General features: G+C 43.2%; 2 protein-coding genes across 17 annotated transcripts in view; one reads left to right on the top strand and one right to left on the bottom strand.

Moving 5' to 3' along the window:
• Nucleotides 1–20,170, top strand: part of LOC100121029 (calcium/calmodulin-dependent 3',5'-cyclic nucleotide phosphodiesterase 1) — a 151,341-nt gene that overhangs the window by 71,616 nt on the left and 59,555 nt on the right. The gene's annotated exons all lie outside the window — the stretch shown is intronic.
• On the bottom strand, nt 15,638–18,993 carry LOC100121102 (maltase 2). Its single transcript, XM_001604638.5, has 8 exons — nt 18,362–18,993; nt 18,070–18,257; nt 17,718–17,981; nt 17,386–17,631; nt 17,132–17,317; nt 16,681–16,936; nt 16,232–16,568; nt 15,638–16,153 (listed from the first exon to the last, which is right to left on the bottom strand). The coding sequence occupies exons 1-8, from the start codon at nt 18,516–18,518 to the stop codon at nt 16,015–16,017; spliced, it is 1,773 nt and encodes a 590-aa protein (XP_001604688.1). The 5' UTR covers nt 18,519–18,993; the 3' UTR covers nt 15,638–16,014.

Genomic DNA, 20,170 nt, shown 5'->3' with positions numbered 1-20,170 from the left:
GGATTAGAGTTTTGCGCCGTCGCTCGTCTGCGCATGTGTACGTGTGTGTGTGTGTGTGTGTTACACACTCGAGCGCGATCATTAACCGTTTAATAATTTACGATAAGCGTGTCGGTTGTTGAACCGTTTATTGACCTTGTCTTCGTGGAATGCTCGTGTAGTGGGTATACGTGTGCACTTGAGAGTTGTTCTTTGTCGTTCGTTATTTTATAGCTATATATGCTGATTAGAATCTTTCCGTGGAAATTGCGCGAAGGTATATAGTTAGCTTCGCGTTATGCTCTGTGCTATACGCGGAAATTGTTTAGTTTACGCAGCTGTCGTAGATTCCAGTGTTTTAAAACAACTTCGACGTATTCTTAATTCTTTTAAGTGCCGTGATGACATCGGATGGAGTAATTATAATGACGTACGGTGGCTAGTTTACAGTCGTTAAAAGATCAAGGTGAACATCAAACGAAGTAAATTCGAAGCAATTTGGTTATTTGATAAGCAGCGTCACTTGGTCCGTGCTTAACTAGACGACTTATGTATTTTTAAAATCGAGCAGAACACGTAATTAAACACATTTGTTAACTTTCTTTAAAACTTAAATATCTACACGAAATTGCAAAAGATAAAAACCCTATAACTTTCGCACAAATCTATCGGAAGCAAGCGTACTCACGCTCAGCAGACGCGACTCTCCCCTTTATACCGATCGACGAGTCGCATCTCTGGAACCGAAGCTTCGAGTTTATTCGTAAAATCACGAGGGACAACACAGTCTTACCCAGTTGCAACTCCTGAGCCGAGAGCGCGATCGAATTGCCGTATGCCAGGCGCTCTCGCCTTGCACTTCTTGCTCCCGGCGTTATACAGTTGTCCAACTCGTCGAAGAACTTTCGCTGAATATTGAATTTAAACTCGCTAGCTTGACGCTTTCCCTCGTGAACAGGTGTACACCGAGGCAATTTTATCGCGTCGAGGCTTTATTTTTCATTTTCGAAAACTCGACTCGATGCAGCCAAAAGAATTATCTCAGCGATTAGCGCGTACACGAAACGGATCGGTGTCTTGTCGTACCTGGCCTTAATCTACTTGCCGCGTGTTGCATCACTGCATCAGACGTTCCCGTATTTTCATAATACTGACTCGCGATATCAGACGTTACGTAAACGTAAATTGTCCACTCCTCGATTCGCGCACAGCGGATGCGCCGCGGAGACGACGATAAAAGAGAGACACGAGAGAAACATTACTCGCTTCTCTTGAGAGAGAGATAGCTAATACCGAGCTTATACGCTCCTTCGCTTATCCCATCTCATTTCCTTGTTTTTGTTTTCGAAGTTTATTGGTACAGCGACGATACGGCTCTCGTCTCGAGTGAAATAAACTCCGACGTCGTACAGAGAACGTCGTCTGTAAGCGGAATGATCAATAAAGCGTATATAAGACACGAGATAAAACGGAGGAGAGAGTCGAACGCATCGGTATAACATGATACGGCGCTTCGAGTCCTGATTCCGCGAGTTATCAAACCTGTGTGTGCGAGGCTCGAATTTATGAAAACAATAAATCGCGCCGAGGATGGAAATTCCATCTGCCAGAAATAATGGACTGGTTTACGTGAATATGCAGTTTGTTTAGAAACCGACTACCGGAGAGAATCGCCGTTTAAACGTCCGATGCAGGAGAGACGATCATTAATGACTTTCTGTGCGGCGAAACAATGGGGATGTGCAGTTTCGTGAGCAAGAAATTAGCGGAAACTATTTCGTTCGCTTCCGAGATCGAGCTCTGAGTATATGAGGATGTGGGCGAAAGAAAAGAAAAAGGAAGTTTATTCGTCTGTGTGCTGTCGGTGAAGGAGGAAAATTCTTACATGCGAGTGCGGCGAAGGAAAAATATAGAGTATACGCTCTTCGTGTAACAGCCAATTTGGAAAATTCCTTTGGATACTGAATGAAAATCGGTTCGTTACACGATTTCTCTTTCAAATAACGAAGGTGTACAAACTCGGCATATTAAGCTTGAAAAAAACACGCTTAAACAATTCAGCGCCAGCCAGTTTCTGTGTTCGATTGGCTCTTCGGAGTCGCTTTTCTCATTTACGCAGGAAATAAGCTCGCGTCCGATGCAGTCGATCGATTCGCATACTCGGGCAAAGATTGGAAACAGCTAAACTCCGTTTGCTTCGAGCGTCGGTCCCAACGGGAGTCGAGAGTTTTTTTTTCTGCCCTTTTTCTTCCGCAGTCAACAAAGGAAAAGGCAGGGCTGTGCGGTGTTGGTCGTAAAGAGCCAAAAAAATGGCAGGTACCTCGCGCCAGAAGTCTTTGCTGAAAATCTGAGCTTGACATTTTCCTTGACTGCGCTTGTACGTAACACTGCTGTGCACCGCTTCTGCGGAATATGCTATTTGGGAGGGAAAACATGCCACTGACGGTATACCAGCGGCTTTGTCGTTCTTTCTTTTGTGTAATCTTCTTAAACCAAAACAAATATGAGCAGTCGTGCGGCGGAATGCCACTTGCTTTGTTATCATGCGTTGAGATGAAATATCTAACGGTGAATAGCTCGGTTTGGAAAACGTGGAGATTGAAAATTCAGGTATAAGGGTCTTTCGACGTTTTTCATTGTGAGATGGTGTTTATGCGTTCGTTCGCTGTTACACTCGTCAAACATTTGCTATGCGAGAGGAGGATGGAATCCAATCTTTCACGGTCTAATCCGACCGAGCAGATGCCTCTGACAGAAGCGAAAACATATAAACGCGGACTTGAATTCGTCACGGGGGTTGAATTCGTTTTTTTTCTGCTCTCTTTTTCGCTATTCTTTCTTCGCGTTGCCTGAATAGGACATAAGTTTCTCTATACGATAACCATTTACTAGTCATTTTCGTTATTTCATGATGCTTCGTATGCAAGTTCTGAAAGTTAAAAATAAAATGGAAAATCTTTTCCCGAAATTCACCTTATAAAGATTGCAATAAAAACAAATAAGCAGTGAATCTCTACGATCCATTCATCTTGTCACGGCTGATGAAAGTCATTATAAAGCTTCAGAATGCCAAGTTCGCTGAAACGAAGAAAGGCCAATTGGGCTTTCGACGGAGACAGTATAAAAGTCGAGGCAAACGAGATTCTGCTTAAAATCCGTGACGACGTACGCTTGGAAAGCCCGAAGATTCGTTCGGATGTGTTGATACAGCTGTGCGGAGGCCACTTCGTATTGCACTCCTGGTAGGATTTATTTATTCCCAGCTATTTGTTTGCTCAACGCGACGTTTTCACGCCCATTTTATAACGTTTCCTGTTAAGCTTCCGGGATGCCAGCGACCCACTTGAGTCAAGTTCAATCATTACGCTCGCGGGAATTTATACGATAATTTTAAATCGTGTCTATGTGTGATGTGCGTACGCGGGACTAACCGCGTTTACGCTTCGTTTTACCGACACGATCAATACATTACCGTCTGCTCATTCGGCGGTATGCACAATGATTAGCTGTAATCCGATTTTCGATAGTCTATTATGATGACATTTTAATCAGCGAGTCGTATTATAACCCGTTTACCGCTCTCGCGAGCTTTCGTTAGAATTTTCGAGCATGAATTCACACAGTCAAATTAACGTATTATTCAAATACAGAGAAAATATTGGAAGAGTTTATCGAAATTGGTCGAAGTTCTAAGATAATGATAAAGTAGCTATCGAAATTGATTGTCGAAAAAGCGGGAGGAAAGAATAAAAGTGGCGCGTCGCGCATGAACCGGTGCCAAAAACGATGCTTCTCATCCGACCTGTAAATTTTCGATCGTCCACAGAGCTCTAATTGTCTACGTTCGCACAATTGATGAGGCACTGCATTGGTTCAATTCGCCAAGATAAAGCGAGGGTCCATACACTCCGGTCACTTGTATAACCCGGCATACACTCGAACTTCTATTGGCCTAGAAATCGCTCCGAGGACGAACGACTATATATTGACAGAGGTCGTCTACGTGTCTAGCATTTTTAGATGGTGTGAGAGAACTGGCTTCTTCTCTCCGCTGTGTGTTCTGTGCGGAGATAAATAAAAGCCATAATCCGTTTGAAATATCGCTGATAATTCTGGGGGACTCTTTTCGCGGTAGCATCGATTTTATTGGCTGTGCGTATCTCACACACGCTCTCAATAGGATTTATAACGAACTTCGATTATAAAATTCGTAAGCATTCCTTTTTCAGCCATCGTCTTCTAAGCGTTTAACCAGGTTATCCGAGGCTAAAATTTTTTCTCTGTCCCCTCGCGGAGTCGTCCTTATTTTCGAATTCCTCGTGGCGTTTCTCCCCGAGCGTCGTCGCGCGCGAAACGAGCTTGTCTCGCAGGAGCTCTGCCGACGACAGACAAACTCGTGCCGGAAGCTCCAGCTGCTCTACTCGTCCTTTTGAGAAAGAGGAGATAGGAAAACGATCCGCGGTTAAGGAAGCTCCGCGACACCTTACTTTTTCTTATCTTTTGATACTATGACGGTCGCCGTTCTTTCGAGCTCCAGTAGTCGTAGTTGGAAAAGTGCTGAGAAATGTTTTACGACGGGGTTATCGTTTGTAATATCAATGATGAATTGCGTCGACTTTTTTGGCAGGTCGTTTCCAACGTCATAATCGCAATAATCGATGAAAAAAAATTGCTTAACGTTGGAAAACTGAAAAGTTCAATAATCTATATGGAAGCTGTTACTCAACGCCTGTCAAATACTCTCGAGCTGAGCTATTAGGCATTTGATCGATTGAGATTTCAATGGAAAGTGGCAAACTTGTAAAAGTTTTACTCGCGCTTTGGGTTTCGATATTATTACGCAGCGCGCGGCACTAAAACGTCGAGGCGGCCAATTTCACGACGAAATTTCGTAATAAAAAAACTTTTTAATTGGCGCGCGCGCTAAAATTGAATACGTATACGACTCTTCTTTTCTGATTTAAAAACAATGTATCGCTTGTCGAAACTTTCAGAAATACACGCGCTTATTGCGCAGCTCCCCAATTGTAACGAAACATAAAATACTCCATAGTAGAGGTACGAAGATCCACCTATGATGAAACGTGCCAGCCATTCGCAAAAATCCCACGAATCGTACAATATATCTTGATATCATCCTGTACTATAAAGATTTATCGAATCGGGACATAAAAAGCGTCGATAATCGTAGAACCTAACCGCTTACGCTTGTACGATCCTCAACATCCGACATCTCTGTACTACGACGAACGGCCTTTTTCATCGTCGCGTCTCGAGAACAAGCGAAGCTGCTTCATCGCGGAAATCCGGTCACGTCGCCGGGCCGTCTAGCCGGGCCATCGGCTCCCGTTACCCTGTATACCGCGTCCTCGACTACAGACATCTCTATGTACATACTGACACGTATGCAGCCGCGCGCGAGCTTGCAAGCTCGAGGAGCTCTCGGATAAAAGCAGAAGCGCGCGCGGATCTTTTTCTCCTCGTGTGTGAACGAACGCTTATCTGCGGGACGTGCTAACTTGGAGCTTTGCCTGCTGCATCGCAGACGGATAAGTCTTTTCACGGGAGGAGAGCGCGCGACTTGTCTCTGCGATTTTTCAGAGCTTCCTTGTGTGTATTGTTTTATGCTCCGAGAGAAGAAATGTTCAATGGACCGGAATGCCTCGTGGTGTTGTCTCTGGGTTCGGGAATTAAGATCGTTTAACGGCGTCTGTTGTTGGGGAGACGATGAGAGCCGAGTGCCAGAGCTGAAAGAATGAGAGTTATTAAGTGTTCCGTGTATGTGTGTCGAAAGTAACGTGGCTCCTCGAAATTACAATTAAATTGTTCGACCTTCTCGCGGGTGTGTGCGTCGGGCTCAATCTTCTCCGTACACGACAGTATTATTCCGAAATTATATTCGGCTTTTCGTAATAATCGCCTCAAATCCTCCGATAAACCGATATAATTGCTTTTACAATTAGGTACGCCGGGAAAATTTAATTAAAACGTTGCATAAACATTGCGATTGTTTCCGTATAAACTGGGATAATTACAAAAGCAGCAATTTCCGCTCGAACATCGATTTCATCGCGGTAATTCCTGTTCACAATCGATATGAAAAAAAGCCCGCGATTAAATCGTCGCGTAAAAATCAAAGCAAACTCCAGTGTCCAATCGAACTTTTTCAATTTCCAAATAAAACGCTCGTCCGAGTAGGTCGTCTTTCCTCGCGCACATTGACTTCCCAATTAACGTAATTTACAATTCAAGTCCCGCATCGAAGCGTATGATGGAAAATTTAATCAGCGCTTATTCAGAGATAAAATATACATTTTTCAAAAGACTCGCGAAAATCCGTTCGGTTAATTGGACGACTTCTCCGGGAACTCGAGACGAGCTGCTACAAATCGAGACGACGACGACGACTACTACTGCTCTGTGTATACAAGTTAGCGCTCGTCTCTCGAGCTCGTCTCCCCCTCTCACTACACTTCTTTCTCTTCGTTTTTCCTATCCTCGAGTTCAGGAAGCGAATACTTGTGCGAAAACACGTGGCTCGCGAGAACGGAAAATCCCGAGGCGAGAACTCCCTCACGTATGCGTTTGGAGGATACGTATATACATGGCATTAGATTCCCTTAGGGGCGACGGTGCTTAGATAGTGATTGGCTGTGTCGTCTTGCTCAATGCGGAGGAAAACTTCGGTTTTGAATTTTCAATGACTTTGGAATTGAGCGCGTTTACGCGGAATTTCAAAGGAAACTCTCAGCGAGATGGAAAATGTTGTTTGAACGAGAAGCTTTCCAGCTTTAATCAGAAACAGACAACGTTTGTGCTGTCTGTTTATTTAGCTTATTGCCTGCTAGCTCCACAAACACAATTTTTCTAAAAGTTAAGTATATTTTCGAAAAACCACCAGCTCATCTCATATTTAAGGAATAAGAGTGTTTATAACCGACGAATGAAACAAAAACAACAACTCGTCGATGCCTCGCGACGAAATAGAAGCAATAAGTTGCAAAACTCCTCGCAACGTCACTACGACATCAGCCTCGAATGTAGCGCATCGGCGCGTTTTCTCCTTACGCCAGCGAAAAATCCCTCGCTCCTTCACAAGCCTCGTCGCCCGATGTTTAATTCACGAGCTTCAGACGCGAAGCGCTTCTCTCTCCCACCGCTACTGCGGCTATACACATATGCGCGACCGTTCGCGCGAATAATCGATCATCAAAGAGACATCCGCGCTCTCTGTCCGTGTGTGTGTGTGTGTGTGTAACTTGCTCGGCAAACTGGCGCTTTTCGCTCTACAGCGGAGCTAGTGGCTAAGCTCCGATAAAGGTGAGAGACGCTGTGAGCCAGAAAGAAATCTGCACTCGCAAGGGAGAGAGAGAGAGAGAGAGAGAGAGAGAGAGAGAGAGAGAGAGAGAGAGAGAGAGAGAGAGAGAGAGAGAGAGAGAGAAATAAAGACGAGCGCGCGTACGGTTTACTGCCTGCGCGCGATATAATGCCGGGGATACGGCGCACTTTGGGATATTAAGGGATTTGCTGGATAAGGCGCTTTTGATGGCGCGAAATTAAGTGCGAATGCTTATTCTCATGCTCCTTTGTGCGCCGCCAGCTGTGCTTCACAGATGATTCCCTTGTACGTTTCTCCCTTGATTGGCTGATATATAAAGTCGTCAGTTTTCTCTTTTTTTAATGAATAATAAGGAATCGCGTCCACTGGATGGAAATAATAAAATTTACAAAGCCGAGGCATCGTTGGAAAAGGAACTTGCGCAAAAAGGGTGTACTTTTAAAATTCAATATATACACTTCTCGCTCTCGACTTTATTTCGTCAAAAGCAGCGGCAGCAGCAGCGGAAAAGGGTAAAGTTCATCGCGAGCTCTAATGCAGCGTGAAAGTAGTAGTAGTAGTAGTAGCTTGCAGCTCTCTATAACGCTAGCGTCGGGTTGTAAAAGCTCTCGACGCGGTGTATTGCGTTATCCGAGATTCTCTCGTCGCTTTGCTAGACAGGTGTAATAGAGCGGGCGACACTCGTTCCCTTTTTCTTCTCTGTGACGTGTGCTCCGGCCCTTTGTCCAATTATCGTGTCTGCGCGCGACGTGCACTGCAAACACACACACACACACACACACACACACACACAGCGCTTATGTTGACTTACGTAAGGCAAGCTTGCGGGGGTAGTTACGTAGTCGTATATTACCGTGGGTTCGATTGATTTTGAATATCAAGGACTTTCTCCCGAAGCGCAGTTTTACTATCGAGTGCGTGTACCAGAGGACGATGATAAATTTTTTTTTCGGGAAGGCTTTGAGGGAGATTAATGGTTTTGGGGGAGAATAAGAGGAGGAGAGTTGGAGAAATTAAATTTTTCTCCTCGTCGGAGCTCTGTGTTGTGCTTATGACGCTCGCTGCTGTGCGGACGACGTTTAATGAAAAGCCGTGTGAAAAGTTAATTGTGTTTTTTTGCCGCGTGTCTCTCTCGTTCCCGGATCTAATCTACGAACTGCTGATTAATTTTGATATAGGGCTTTCGGTGAAAAGAGGCTCGTTTTTGTGCGTTACACGCCGACCACGTTTGTTCGTTAAAATTTGTTTATCATCGGGCGCGTAATTACGGGGAACAAATTGAAAATCAAAGTTTAATAATTAATCTTCTCCAGTCATTACTGCAACAATATTTAGCTTAATGCGTCACGATCTCGTATATTAATTTTACATCGTCAGGATATTAAATACACAAATTCAGGTCAGCCAGCGTTCAAGGTATACAAAATGAAACTTTGATTCTATTTTTCATACGTCACTCAATTCATCCCTCGATCGGCCGGCAACTCCGACGCGCGACGCTTTATAACCCTCGGCTACGTAAACCATCCCCGGCGTGTTTCCCATTACCAAAAAAACTCGCCGCTTTACAGCCGACCGGCGTTTTATACGCCAAGCTCCATCAGCACCCGGGAGCCTCTCTCACAACCTTGACATTCTTTCTCTCCTTTTTTTTTGCGGCCGCCGCGAGCAAGCATGCGTACACAGGAGGCGCGCAACATCATCCGAAATCATAAAAGGCCTGGCAATAAACGTTATCGGCAGCCTGATCGGCGAATTTCGACAACAGTACTTTTCTCGCAGCGCCGGCCGCGCTATCGCTTGAATCGATCAGTATTACAGCGGCGAGTGGTCCGATGGCCGCCGGCTAGTCGGAATTCGCGCTCCGGCTACTTCTTTTACTGACGAAGCACACACACGCACACGCGTGTACACACCCCCGCAGAGAGCGAGGGTCGGCCGAAAAAATGAAGAGGGATGGCCCGTGCGTGTCGGAGAGATATGCTGGGAAAAACGGCGTTATAATACTGCGCGGGAAAGTTACTACGTGGCAGAGGCGAAAAAAGTGAAAAGTGCTGGGAACCAATAAGCGGTGGGAAAAAAATTGGGATGGATGGAGAGAGAGAGAGAGAGAGAGAGAGAGAGAGAGAGAGAGAGAGAGAGAGAGAGAGAGAGAGTGAGCGGTGGGTTACTTTTTTTGGGAGATATTGCGTCGGCAAGTTGACGGTTACTGCTAGATTGTCTTTAAAGGTGTGTATGCGAAGGATAATGAATGTCTATTGTTATTTTTTGCTGCGGAGAGGCCCTTTTACTTCGTGAAAAAAGGATTTCTTGAGAATTGATATCGCCGCGGTGTGATATACCTACAAGTCATAAAGTCGCTGAAAATACGATCGGAAGCGAGGACGGAATAAAATTAAAATATGGAAATCCGAAGCGCAGGTTAAGAGCCAACTCTAGCCAGGCACTGAAGATTCACGACGTTCCATCTTTCATTTCCGGTGACAGGCTTTATTAACAACGCTCGTAGTACGAAATCTCCGACATTTTTTCGGAAATGGTGCAGCAACGCGACGTCGCTTCTGACAGAGTCTATTCAGCTTCGCAAACTGCGCGATAGTTCAAAAGAATGAAGATTGATTTTACGCAGCGAGATTGCGCTCGTCACGAGACGCCGTATGCGCGGGTTATTCAAATTTCGAATTTTTCCGAGAGCCGCATAACGAATCGATGCGTATGCGCAGCTTCGCAGGAAATTGAAATTTAGATTTAACTTGCCGAGCGCGAGAAAGGAAGATAAACGAAAAGCTGCGGATTCTGGTATAGCGCGCTTAACGCTTGGCCGGAAAATCTACCTGCTATTTACAAGATTTCTCGGATCGAGCTTATGAATAAATCAGGACTTTTGCCTCGCGGGCTGTACGTAGGAATATTAAAGCTTTCGGCGTACTTGGAATGTGTTCTGGATTGGAGAATTTTGCTTTTTTTCGATTTAATGCGAAAATTATGAATATTTTTAACAGTATGGCAGTGACGCATTCGAAAATGTTAAATCCACATTTGTAATGACGTGAAAACCCTGCAGCCTTTATAATGGAATATCGCGTAAACATAATACGTGCGCACGATCAAGTTTTACCTTACAATTAAAAACAAATGTATACTCTCGTTACAAATGTGAAACTGATACACGCTTCAAAATAACGACCGAAATTAAAATTGAAACCGGTAACGATGATTCATTTACGCAACAACCTTCATCATTCCCAAAAATGAAGCAGAGAGACGAACAATTTCATTTTCATCAACTCGCCATCTCCTTCCGACTCTTTGATTCATTATCGCAGCAGGGACTAGCTCTTGATAACACGAAGCCTCGCTCGCATGCCCAGTCGGAATCCTTCATTACAGCCGTGCGCACCTTTGTAGCGGCGGATGAGGCACGTTCTCCGATTTCAAGAAAAATTTCGCGCGCGCGCCGCGGTAATAAGAGAGAAGTAATTTTCCTTTTCCATATCATCTCGCAATCCCAGAGGCTTTTCATCTTCCGCTACTGGCGTTACACTTTCCCCCATCCCTTCTCTCTCTCTCTCTCTCTCTCTCTCTCCACCAGTCTTTTTCCGCCTTAAGCTCCTGACGAGCGTCGTTGTGTTACCTCTTCCCTCTGCTTTATTTTCGAGCAAGCGAGCTTTTCGTAGAATTTTAATCGGGATGTAGCAGAATGACGCCGCGAGAATCCATGGATATCGCGAAAGCCAAAGTGCATTGAAAACCAATAAGTTGATTTCATGCTTGACAGGGCCTCCGCATTAGGTTACGTTAGCTTTTTGCAGCCTCCCTCGGAATCGATATTGGATATACCCTGAGGCTGCGGGGATATATGCAATAGCTACTATGCGGGAGCGTGTATAGGCTCTTCTGTCCAGAAATACTTTGAGCCGATGCTCGATGTGGCAAAGAAAGGTGTATACGAAGTATTTTTTTGATCGAATTTCAGATTAGTCGCATTTATCTTTGTAACGCGTGTATGGCCGTAATTTTCATTTTTAATGAACATATTTTTACGTTGCTGTGTACCGGGAGGTGATAAATCGAACGGAAACAATGGCCATAAGTTGCCGCATTCAACGATTTATAAGCGCGTCCCCCAAAACGCTTTCGGTCATCAGGCGGTTTCAAGAGCATTACACAATTTTTCAATATTTCTGTATCGAAACATATAACGCGAGGGATGTCCTTCATGACGCGAATAGAGCCGAGCTACCGTTTCTCGCTCGAGAAAAAAAGTGATTCAAGCGATCGCTGAAAAAAGGCTATTTACGAGCGCCAGAAATAACTCCCGTAATATGTTGACTTTACCAAAAGTTTTCCCATTTTAGTTTTACTTTCTTGGATTTTTTGGTACGGTTCTTTGAAGTCGAGTATCTTCTTCGATTCTTCGTGGAATTCGAAGATGAGCGACGATGTTTGCGTTCCCTGTCAATATTCGAAGAGAAGAATCTGCTAAAATATATACGAAATTTAAACAAAGCTGAATAGTTGTTATTGTCTCCGAAATATTCGGTTATGGAATAGTTTATCATCAATAATTTAACTTTTGCTTATGTCGCCGAGTGTCTCGATGAAAATAATAAATATTCACAATACTGTTCAAATGCCTTCAAGTGTATTCCTGTAATACATGCGAGATTTCGAAGTAAATTGTTTCAAACTTTCATAATTATTTGCCAAGTCAATTTTGCCAACATAACCTACTTAAGTTTAAAGAACTTTTAGTAACTTAAATTGAGTTTTCAAATTTTTTACACTCTATCCCTGAGAAAACCAGCCACTGTAGACTCTCCGAATTTACTAAACGTCGAGAGAGTCGGTATATAAAATTAATTCGCAAAACTTTAACCAAAAAGTCAGTAGCCATTCAACTGATCATCAAATTGTACGTCAACATTCATTTGACTTCGTTCACAAAAAAAAAAAAAATCCCCAACACAAGCCGAATCAAAACTAAGCCCGACACTATACCCAGCAATCCAATTCCACTCGACGCGCGAGCAACAGCATCAAGTTCACCCCCGCGTTTCCACTTCCCACGCGAAACAGCGTCATCCGAAATTCGCCAGCCTTTGATTTATAGTCGGGACGTCGCATTTCGTTGTACTTCCTGGCTGATAGTTAATTTCGAATGGAAAGTTTCTTCGCGTTAAAAGCAGATTGAGCGCTACAGTCTTGAGCTTTAGCAGCATAAGGAGCTGCGGTCGCGTCGCTCGATCCTAAATTATTACGACAGGCTCTTCCTCAAAGAGCTCAGCGGTCTATCAAATAGTAATACAGGCCACATAGTAGTACGTTCATCTTGATCCCCCGCAGCTGTTCGCTCGGGCTCGACTTTTTCTTCCGGCGACTCGCAGTACCGGCTTGTTTCCTCTATCTTTAATTATTTTCTGCTTATTCTCTTGCGAGCTTTCGGCTCTTTTCCAAGTAGCTTTGCCGCCTTGGCTTCGTCCCTGGACTGAGAGAGGTGCGGGAGATTTTGGCGGCGACGGGTGTACAAAGCTGCGCTGAGAGATGGAAAATTTAATTATTTAAGAGGTTTTAACTCGCTGAAAGGAATTTTTAAGCGCCCAGTGGCTTTTTCAAAAGACAAAGCGCGAAAGCTAATTTAGCAGCTGTTAACTAATCCCGTTGCTGCGTAAGCTGGAATACTAAAAAAGTGTCGCTTGTTCATGCCGAAAAAGTTCCATTAAAATACCCACGCCCGCACGTTTTCTCCTCCCAACAAGCAGCGCGCAATCCTTTTCCAGATTATGCCCATCTTCATCATCATCGTTTCCGCGGGCGGCAAACCAGCGTCGCAGCGAATATCGTACACGGCTAAAAATGGCACGTAATAACGAATGGCGGAAATAAAAATTAATCTCACGGCGCGCGTGTTCTTTCACTGCGGGTAAGATTCCATCGTAGCTTGCAAAAAGAGTCGAGCGGGCAAAATGAGGCATGCGCGCGAGAGAAGAGAGAGATGACGCGCGCTTAGATAATGTAATCGGATACCGTGGAAATCCCGAGATCATCCCCCTCTGGGGGATGCATTACCGCGGCTATCCATTGTCGGACATCACGTGGACAATCTCAGATTATCCCTTATCGAGAGCTGAACCTGCATCTTCCATCGATTACGCGCTGCGGCCATTCGAACTCGCAATTAACTATTGTGGGGCTTGTCATTTTTTCATTTCTGAACTTTTTGAGGGATTTGACATTCCTTTCAGATTCCAATGCGGCAGCACGAGCCGCACGTATGATTACACCGCGAAATGTACATTTACGCGAAATTTCAAAAGCAGCTCTCATACTTCCAGCCGGAGTTCCGTACTCTAAGGCCTTATACTGCGGAATGACATGGTAAGGAAGCATTTAAATCCATTGCGAGAGAGAGAGAGAGAGAGAGAGAGAGAGAGAGAGAGAGAGCGTAATTTACTTGTTACGAGACGAGGGAGAATATGTGAAAGCCGGGAAGTTCGTAACGAGTCGAAATTATGCACTAATTCTCAAAATTACCGCGAATTCTCGGCATTAGCATACGTGCATCATGGAGAAATATGACCTCTCCGGAAACGTTCTATGCGAATTCGCTGTATTGACTGCGTCAAAGAAGAGGCCCACGCTGCGCGATAATGAGCTCGCTGCATGTGTATACGTTATATCCCATTAAAAGCAACTATTAAGTCTTCGTATTCAAGAGCAATAAGCCAGAAATCGTCATTGCGTGAAATTGCAGAAACCTCGTTAGCAGAGCGTGTACCACGAACGTGTTTTATTCAAATCCATCTCTACCGAAACAAACAAAAGCTAGTAATAAAAAAAGAGCGTACGTCCCCGGAGATTAATTGTAAAGCGCGCATTTGGTCGAATCACCTCCGGCAGCTTCTCCCGCAGAATACACACTTTTCGGGATCGTATAAAGAGCCTCGAGAATTCGAACAAGCATTTGCACCGGACGCCGCGCGCGCTCGTGCCCTCGTAATCATAAAAATTGCAAAAATTTAGGTCGTCCCAGGGGATGGCGACATAATACGAAACCCGCGGCTGAGCATACGCACGTCAAACGCCTCGTGTCGCTTACGACTCGAAGAGTAAAATTATTGCGTATATATTATAGGAGAGGAAGGGAGCTGGGAATGTGCGTGACTGCTCGCGTCCTGCTTTTGAGCATTTGCCGCGGAACATCTCTGAATGGAATTGCGATAGTGCGGGGGTAATTTTATTAGGCGATGAATTGTTGATGGAATGACGCGTGTGCGCGATTCCTGCACTACATATATCTACGAATTTGCAATGGCTAAATTAATTCAGCTTCGATGCTCGCGTCAAATTGCTGTAAACAATAATTTAGTTTCGCGACTGCGTCGCATCGGCCTGCGCTCTAAAATACCATTTAGGCAAAGCCCTGTATAGAAGTTTCTAGCGTGAGAAAGCTGTGGATGCATACATGTATATATAGTATACACACCATCTTTTGCATTATCCCAGCTCCTTCTGCTCCGTCGTTCCGAGCCGTCTTTTTTTACTTGGGAGCAGTAGCAGCAGTGTGTCGAAAGCCGGCCAAATTGGCGGAACGAATATTGGATTTATGCTTTGCGACGTGGCATAAAACAGCTCGACGCAGCAACGCCTGTAGCAGCAGCTACTGCTTTCTCGAATAAGAGAACACGTCGAGAGGGAAAAGAGCGTCTTCGTCACGCGACTATTTCCGGTTTGCCAACGACCGCAGAAAATTCCAACGTTCAACAATAAAATTGGGATTGGCAATTTCGTTCCGTCCAGCGACAAATCCACGCAGATTCCTGACGGAGGAAAAAGCGCACTGGAAGGGCGGAGAATTTCCTTATGAAAGCATCTGCTTTAGAGCTCGGTGGCGCGAGCTGATGGAATTGTTCTAGCGAAAACTTTACTCATGCGAGCTTTCGCCTTACGTATGGGGAGAAAATGTCTCGACTATGCAGCCGTATGCTGCGTTTACCCTTTTTATTTCTCGGCGGCGATGCAACGTTCGAGGATTTACTTCTTTTTCATGTGGGGATTTTTATTCCAAATTTATTTAAAACTTGAAATTCGTTTTTTTTCCTTTAAATTAGTGGCGTTTGTCGTGTCACTTTGAGCGGTGCATTCTCGTAGATAGTTGAAAAAGGTGGATTCCGTTTGAGCGTCTTTTATTTGCATTTAATTGTACGAAAGAAAGGAAAGTTATAAGAGATCCTAATTAAAGTATTGAGCCCTGGAGAATAAGTGCTTTGATGCCGCACTGCAGGTATCGACAAGAATAGAGTAAAGTCAACGCCGATGTTTGACAGTAATTAATATTACTTTCTACTTTATTTAATTGAAAATTAATCATACATGTTATCTTTATCTGTTTCAGGTAAGTTTTATTCGCTTTTGGCTGCGACGTCACAACTTATAATGTTCGTTGACTTGATAAAGTCGAAAATTTTGACCTCGTATCGGTATGTTTAATTTTGCAATGATGTGATAATAATTTACAATGAATGGTACATTCGTTATTTTTGAATGAAATACGTTGAAAAACAATCATTGATTTAAATTATAAATGGTTATTTTATTTTATAAAATGTACAATATCATTGATATAATATACAATGACTTAATAAATTAAAATACAAGGATCTGGTCCCTCTATCTAAGTAAAAAATCCATTTCTATTAGAATAATTTATAAAGGGCGTACAGAGCCACAGAGAGTATCGCTTTTAAAGGTACCGCCGAAAATCCTGTGTTGACAGATATTATAACCAACGATTCTTTTCCTTGCAATGTAATAGCCGAATCATTAAGTTGTACTCTGCAATACAACGTAAAAACATTAGAACAAGGTGGAATCTTTGTGATTTCCGCAAACTGACGCTGATATTATACTCACCCCCATTTCACTTTAGAACCAATGCTAGATGCATACACTGTATGGTTGGTGCCTTTTTTCATTAAATCGCCAATATTCACAGCCTTCTCAACACTGTCTTCGAAGTTTATGAGAAGGGTGACGGTTTCATTTGTCCCACGACGAACAACTGCCAAGACTTTGTCGTTAAGTATTCCGGTTTCAAGTGATCCAGCTTGCAAAGGTTCGCTCTTTCTCAGGGCCGTTAATTTTTTATAGAGCTTGTAATGCGACACCTCGTCCTTCTTTTGTTGTGCCAGATTCAATGTTTTGTAATTATTATTAACCGGTATCCAAGTTTTTTTAGCAGTACTGAATCCTTCAAACAAAAAACAATTTAGCTAATAAAACTCATGTTTTATCTAATAACTATACATAAAGCATCCTCATGTCCTCAATGGGCTATCGATTGTCATCAAGGGTGCACTCACCTGCGTTGGCAGTTGCGTCCCACTGGAACGGGGTTCTGTTGGGATCACGCGATTGCTTCTTGAAGTGTTCTTTGCCAGCGTTGCAAGCTTGCGGATCTTGCGTTTCCTCCCAGGTAATGTCCGTCTTATCCTCCATGGCGATTTCCTCGCCGTTGTAAGTGACAGCGATACCCGGTAGGATCATGGCCAACATCGTCATCTGATCAGCTCTTCCGGGATAACGCGTGGCTATGCGGCTACGGTCGTGATTGCCCATCTGCAAATGCGTGCGATTCCTTCGATCATCTTAATGGCGTATCTTAATGAATATTGTTGTTACCCGTGAAAAGGCTATATTTTTATCGGGATAGCGTGAATATGCGCACTCGTGGAATTAATCAGTTCAAGAAGGCTATTTCGTGAAAGCAAAGTGTGCCGTTATATCTTGTTCTTATATTTTCTATCAACTTACCACCCAGTTGGCAACTCCATCTTTGGGCATACTGACAATCCAATCGTCTATGACTTTCTTGAATTCGCTGGGTTTCGAAGTGGCATTGACATTCATGATAAAGTTGAAGTTGAAAGGTACGTGAGATCCGTAGTTGTAATACTTGATGGTATTGATCAGGGACGTGTAGGCCTCGGTAAGTATGACCTTGAACAAAACTGGTTTAGTACAAAATAAACATTTTTTCAATTTTTCATTAGTAGAAATTTCAAAACCTTCTCATCCTGATTCTTTTCGTACGCGTATTTGTCGACGACTGCCCTCCAGCTTTTGACTAACTCGTAGGTACGTGGATCATCCTTTGTGTAAATGTGATTCAAATACGTGTAATCTTTTCCTTCAATTGCTCCTGGTGCATTTGATTTGGGCTCGTCTGTAAGGTTATCGTCTTCATAGAGATGAGGAACCGCATCTATCCTGAAACCGTCGATCCCTTTGTCCAGCCAGAATGTGATGATGTCCTACAAATTAACAATACCATATGCATCGATTTACGAGCATAATAATTTCCAAAACTTTTTATAATTGTATAACTCAAAGAACTTACTTCCATTTCTTTACGAACATCCTTATTGGCATAGTTAAGATCCGGTTGCCTGTACTCGAACTGATGGAAGTACCATAAACCTGTATGATTGACATAGGTCCAAGCTGAATTACTGAAAACGCTTATCCAGTTGTTTGGTGGCTTATTTCCCTCTTTTCCTTCTCTCCAAATGTAGTATTGAGCGTATTTAGTATTGCCTTTTAGACTGTCGACGAACCACTGATGTTTATCGGAGGTGTGATTCGGCACTAAATCCATAATAATCTAGATCGAATAATATTATTTAGATTAAATTGCCTCAAAACTCAAGCGACAATCTTAATTAGACTAAGAACCACGAATCATGCATTACTTTTATTCCAAGTTCTTTGGCCTTCTTCGTCAATGTCTCTAAATCCTCCATGGTTCCATAGTTTTCGTCAATTTTGCGGAAATCGGATATGTCATATCCGAAATCTACCATAGGACTCGCGTAAATCGGCGAAAGCCATATGGCTCCGATTCCTGCATCTTTGAAGTGATCTAGTTTGCTAGTTATACCTGTCAATTGATACATCCAATATAAACGTTTGGCGTATATTACTAAATTCAAAAGCTTAAAAAATTAGAAACACCCAATAAGATTTTGAAATTTTTAAACTCACCTTTCAAATCACCGATTCCGTCACCGTTGGAGTCCATGAAACTTCGCGGGTACACTTGATAGAACACTGTGTTCTTCCACCATCCCTTGTTCTTTATCTCGCCGGCTGCGAGACCGACGCAGAGCAAAAGGGCAACGCACCACCGTAAATACGACATCTTTCACTGCGAGCTCGTCACCGGTCTTGCAAATCTTATATAGACGTGAGCGAGAGAAAAAAATCACTATCGATACGCGCTATCTGTCAGCGGAAAGTATAGTTGCTCGAGCACTTCGTAAAAAACAGTTGACGACGTTTGTTTGTGTGATTGCATGTGACTCCCTTGAATCGTATATCTGTTTCCTTTTATTGCGCTTCAACGGCTATTGTCTGGAGGAAGCACGATGATCTGTCTTTCCACTGATTTTTACATCGCGGAGTGGGACGTTAGCACGGAAAATTCGTCATGAGAAAAACAATTGCCTAATATGTGAAACGTGCGCACTTCTACGTTGAAAATCGCGCCTCAACGAAACATGCGCGGCTCTGGATTTTTTAAATACTTTAGCCGCCGAGATAAAGCAGGTGTTGAACTGGTCATGCCGCGCTCGTATGAATAGTGATTTTTTCCAGTCGACATTTGACGCGACACTAGTCTAGGCAGCGCTTTGTCGCGTGGCTTAGAGTTAGCGCGACGCGCATCAGATACGTCGCCAACTAGATAAAAAAACAAAACAAACTGACCACAGAAGAATAATTGTAGCTACGACCTTGTAACCGCGGGGTTATGAATATATACATACAGACGCCACAATTCCACTAATCTAATCGGCCGCGGATTGCGAATCTAATCACCGGAAGATTACTTAGAGATCTGCAGGAGAATTGCGTCTATGCAGTTGCGGCCGACTGCACGAGATTCGCGATCCAGAAATTTTAGATTCGCGCAGTTGCGCAACGCTGTGATTGTTTCGTGAACTTGAGAGAAATACTCTTGTTTTGCTCGAAGTATATGTACGCGTTTCTCTGTGCGAGTATGCGAAAATAATTTTTATGTTGCCTTGAAATTACTTATAGATAGTGACTGATGAATGGAAAAAGTGATGGTTATCGAGTTAAATGGATTTTCTTTTTTTTTCATATAGATAGGGATTCTGATTGCGATTGCAAAAGTCGATCGACATTTGACTTAATGGATATGCAATTTCCGTGATTTTATTAATGTTGATTTTGTAGATAAAGGTTCGAACTACTAGTAACAATAGAGTAAGACACGTAAAAAAAACTTTATTACTTTTCGTAACCAAATTTACACGTGAAAACACATGGTAGAGTATCAGTTATGGTGATGAGCGCAATTAATTGGCTCTCGAAAATAAACAAATCACATTCCGGCATGAAAAATTATTTTGTACACATCGGATGTAATTAATCACGTAAGAGATTCGAGATAAGATTATAATTGCAATTTTTTTCTTTCAATTCACACAAATTTGACGGAAGTTGTTAAGTCGTCAGTTCCATTTCATGTTACATTTGTGTTCCTGCGATTGAACGAAAAATTGAAAAAAAAAATAATGATTCTCATTTAAATTGTTAGACAGAAACCAAATTTTTTGCTGTAACCATTAGCCGGCTTTGTTCGCGAACTGAAAATTTCTCGCAGTAGTTACGACAGAAAGCCTTTTCCCAAACAATTTCTAGATTTTCCTTTATCTCTTTCGTGGCGTCTTATCTTCTATTTTTCGTTACCGTCTGACGCGTTCAACGCATTTTTCTTATTTCCACTTTCATTTCGCGGCGCGCGCGCGCGTGATGATTCATTATGTA

This window comes from Nasonia vitripennis, chromosome 2, assembly GCF_009193385.2.
Source record: "Nasonia vitripennis strain AsymCx chromosome 2, Nvit_psr_1.1, whole genome shotgun sequence".
Lineage (NCBI taxonomy): Eukaryota > Metazoa > Arthropoda > Insecta > Hymenoptera > Pteromalidae > Nasonia > Nasonia vitripennis.
This window is presented reverse-complemented; position numbering and strand designations above follow the sequence as displayed.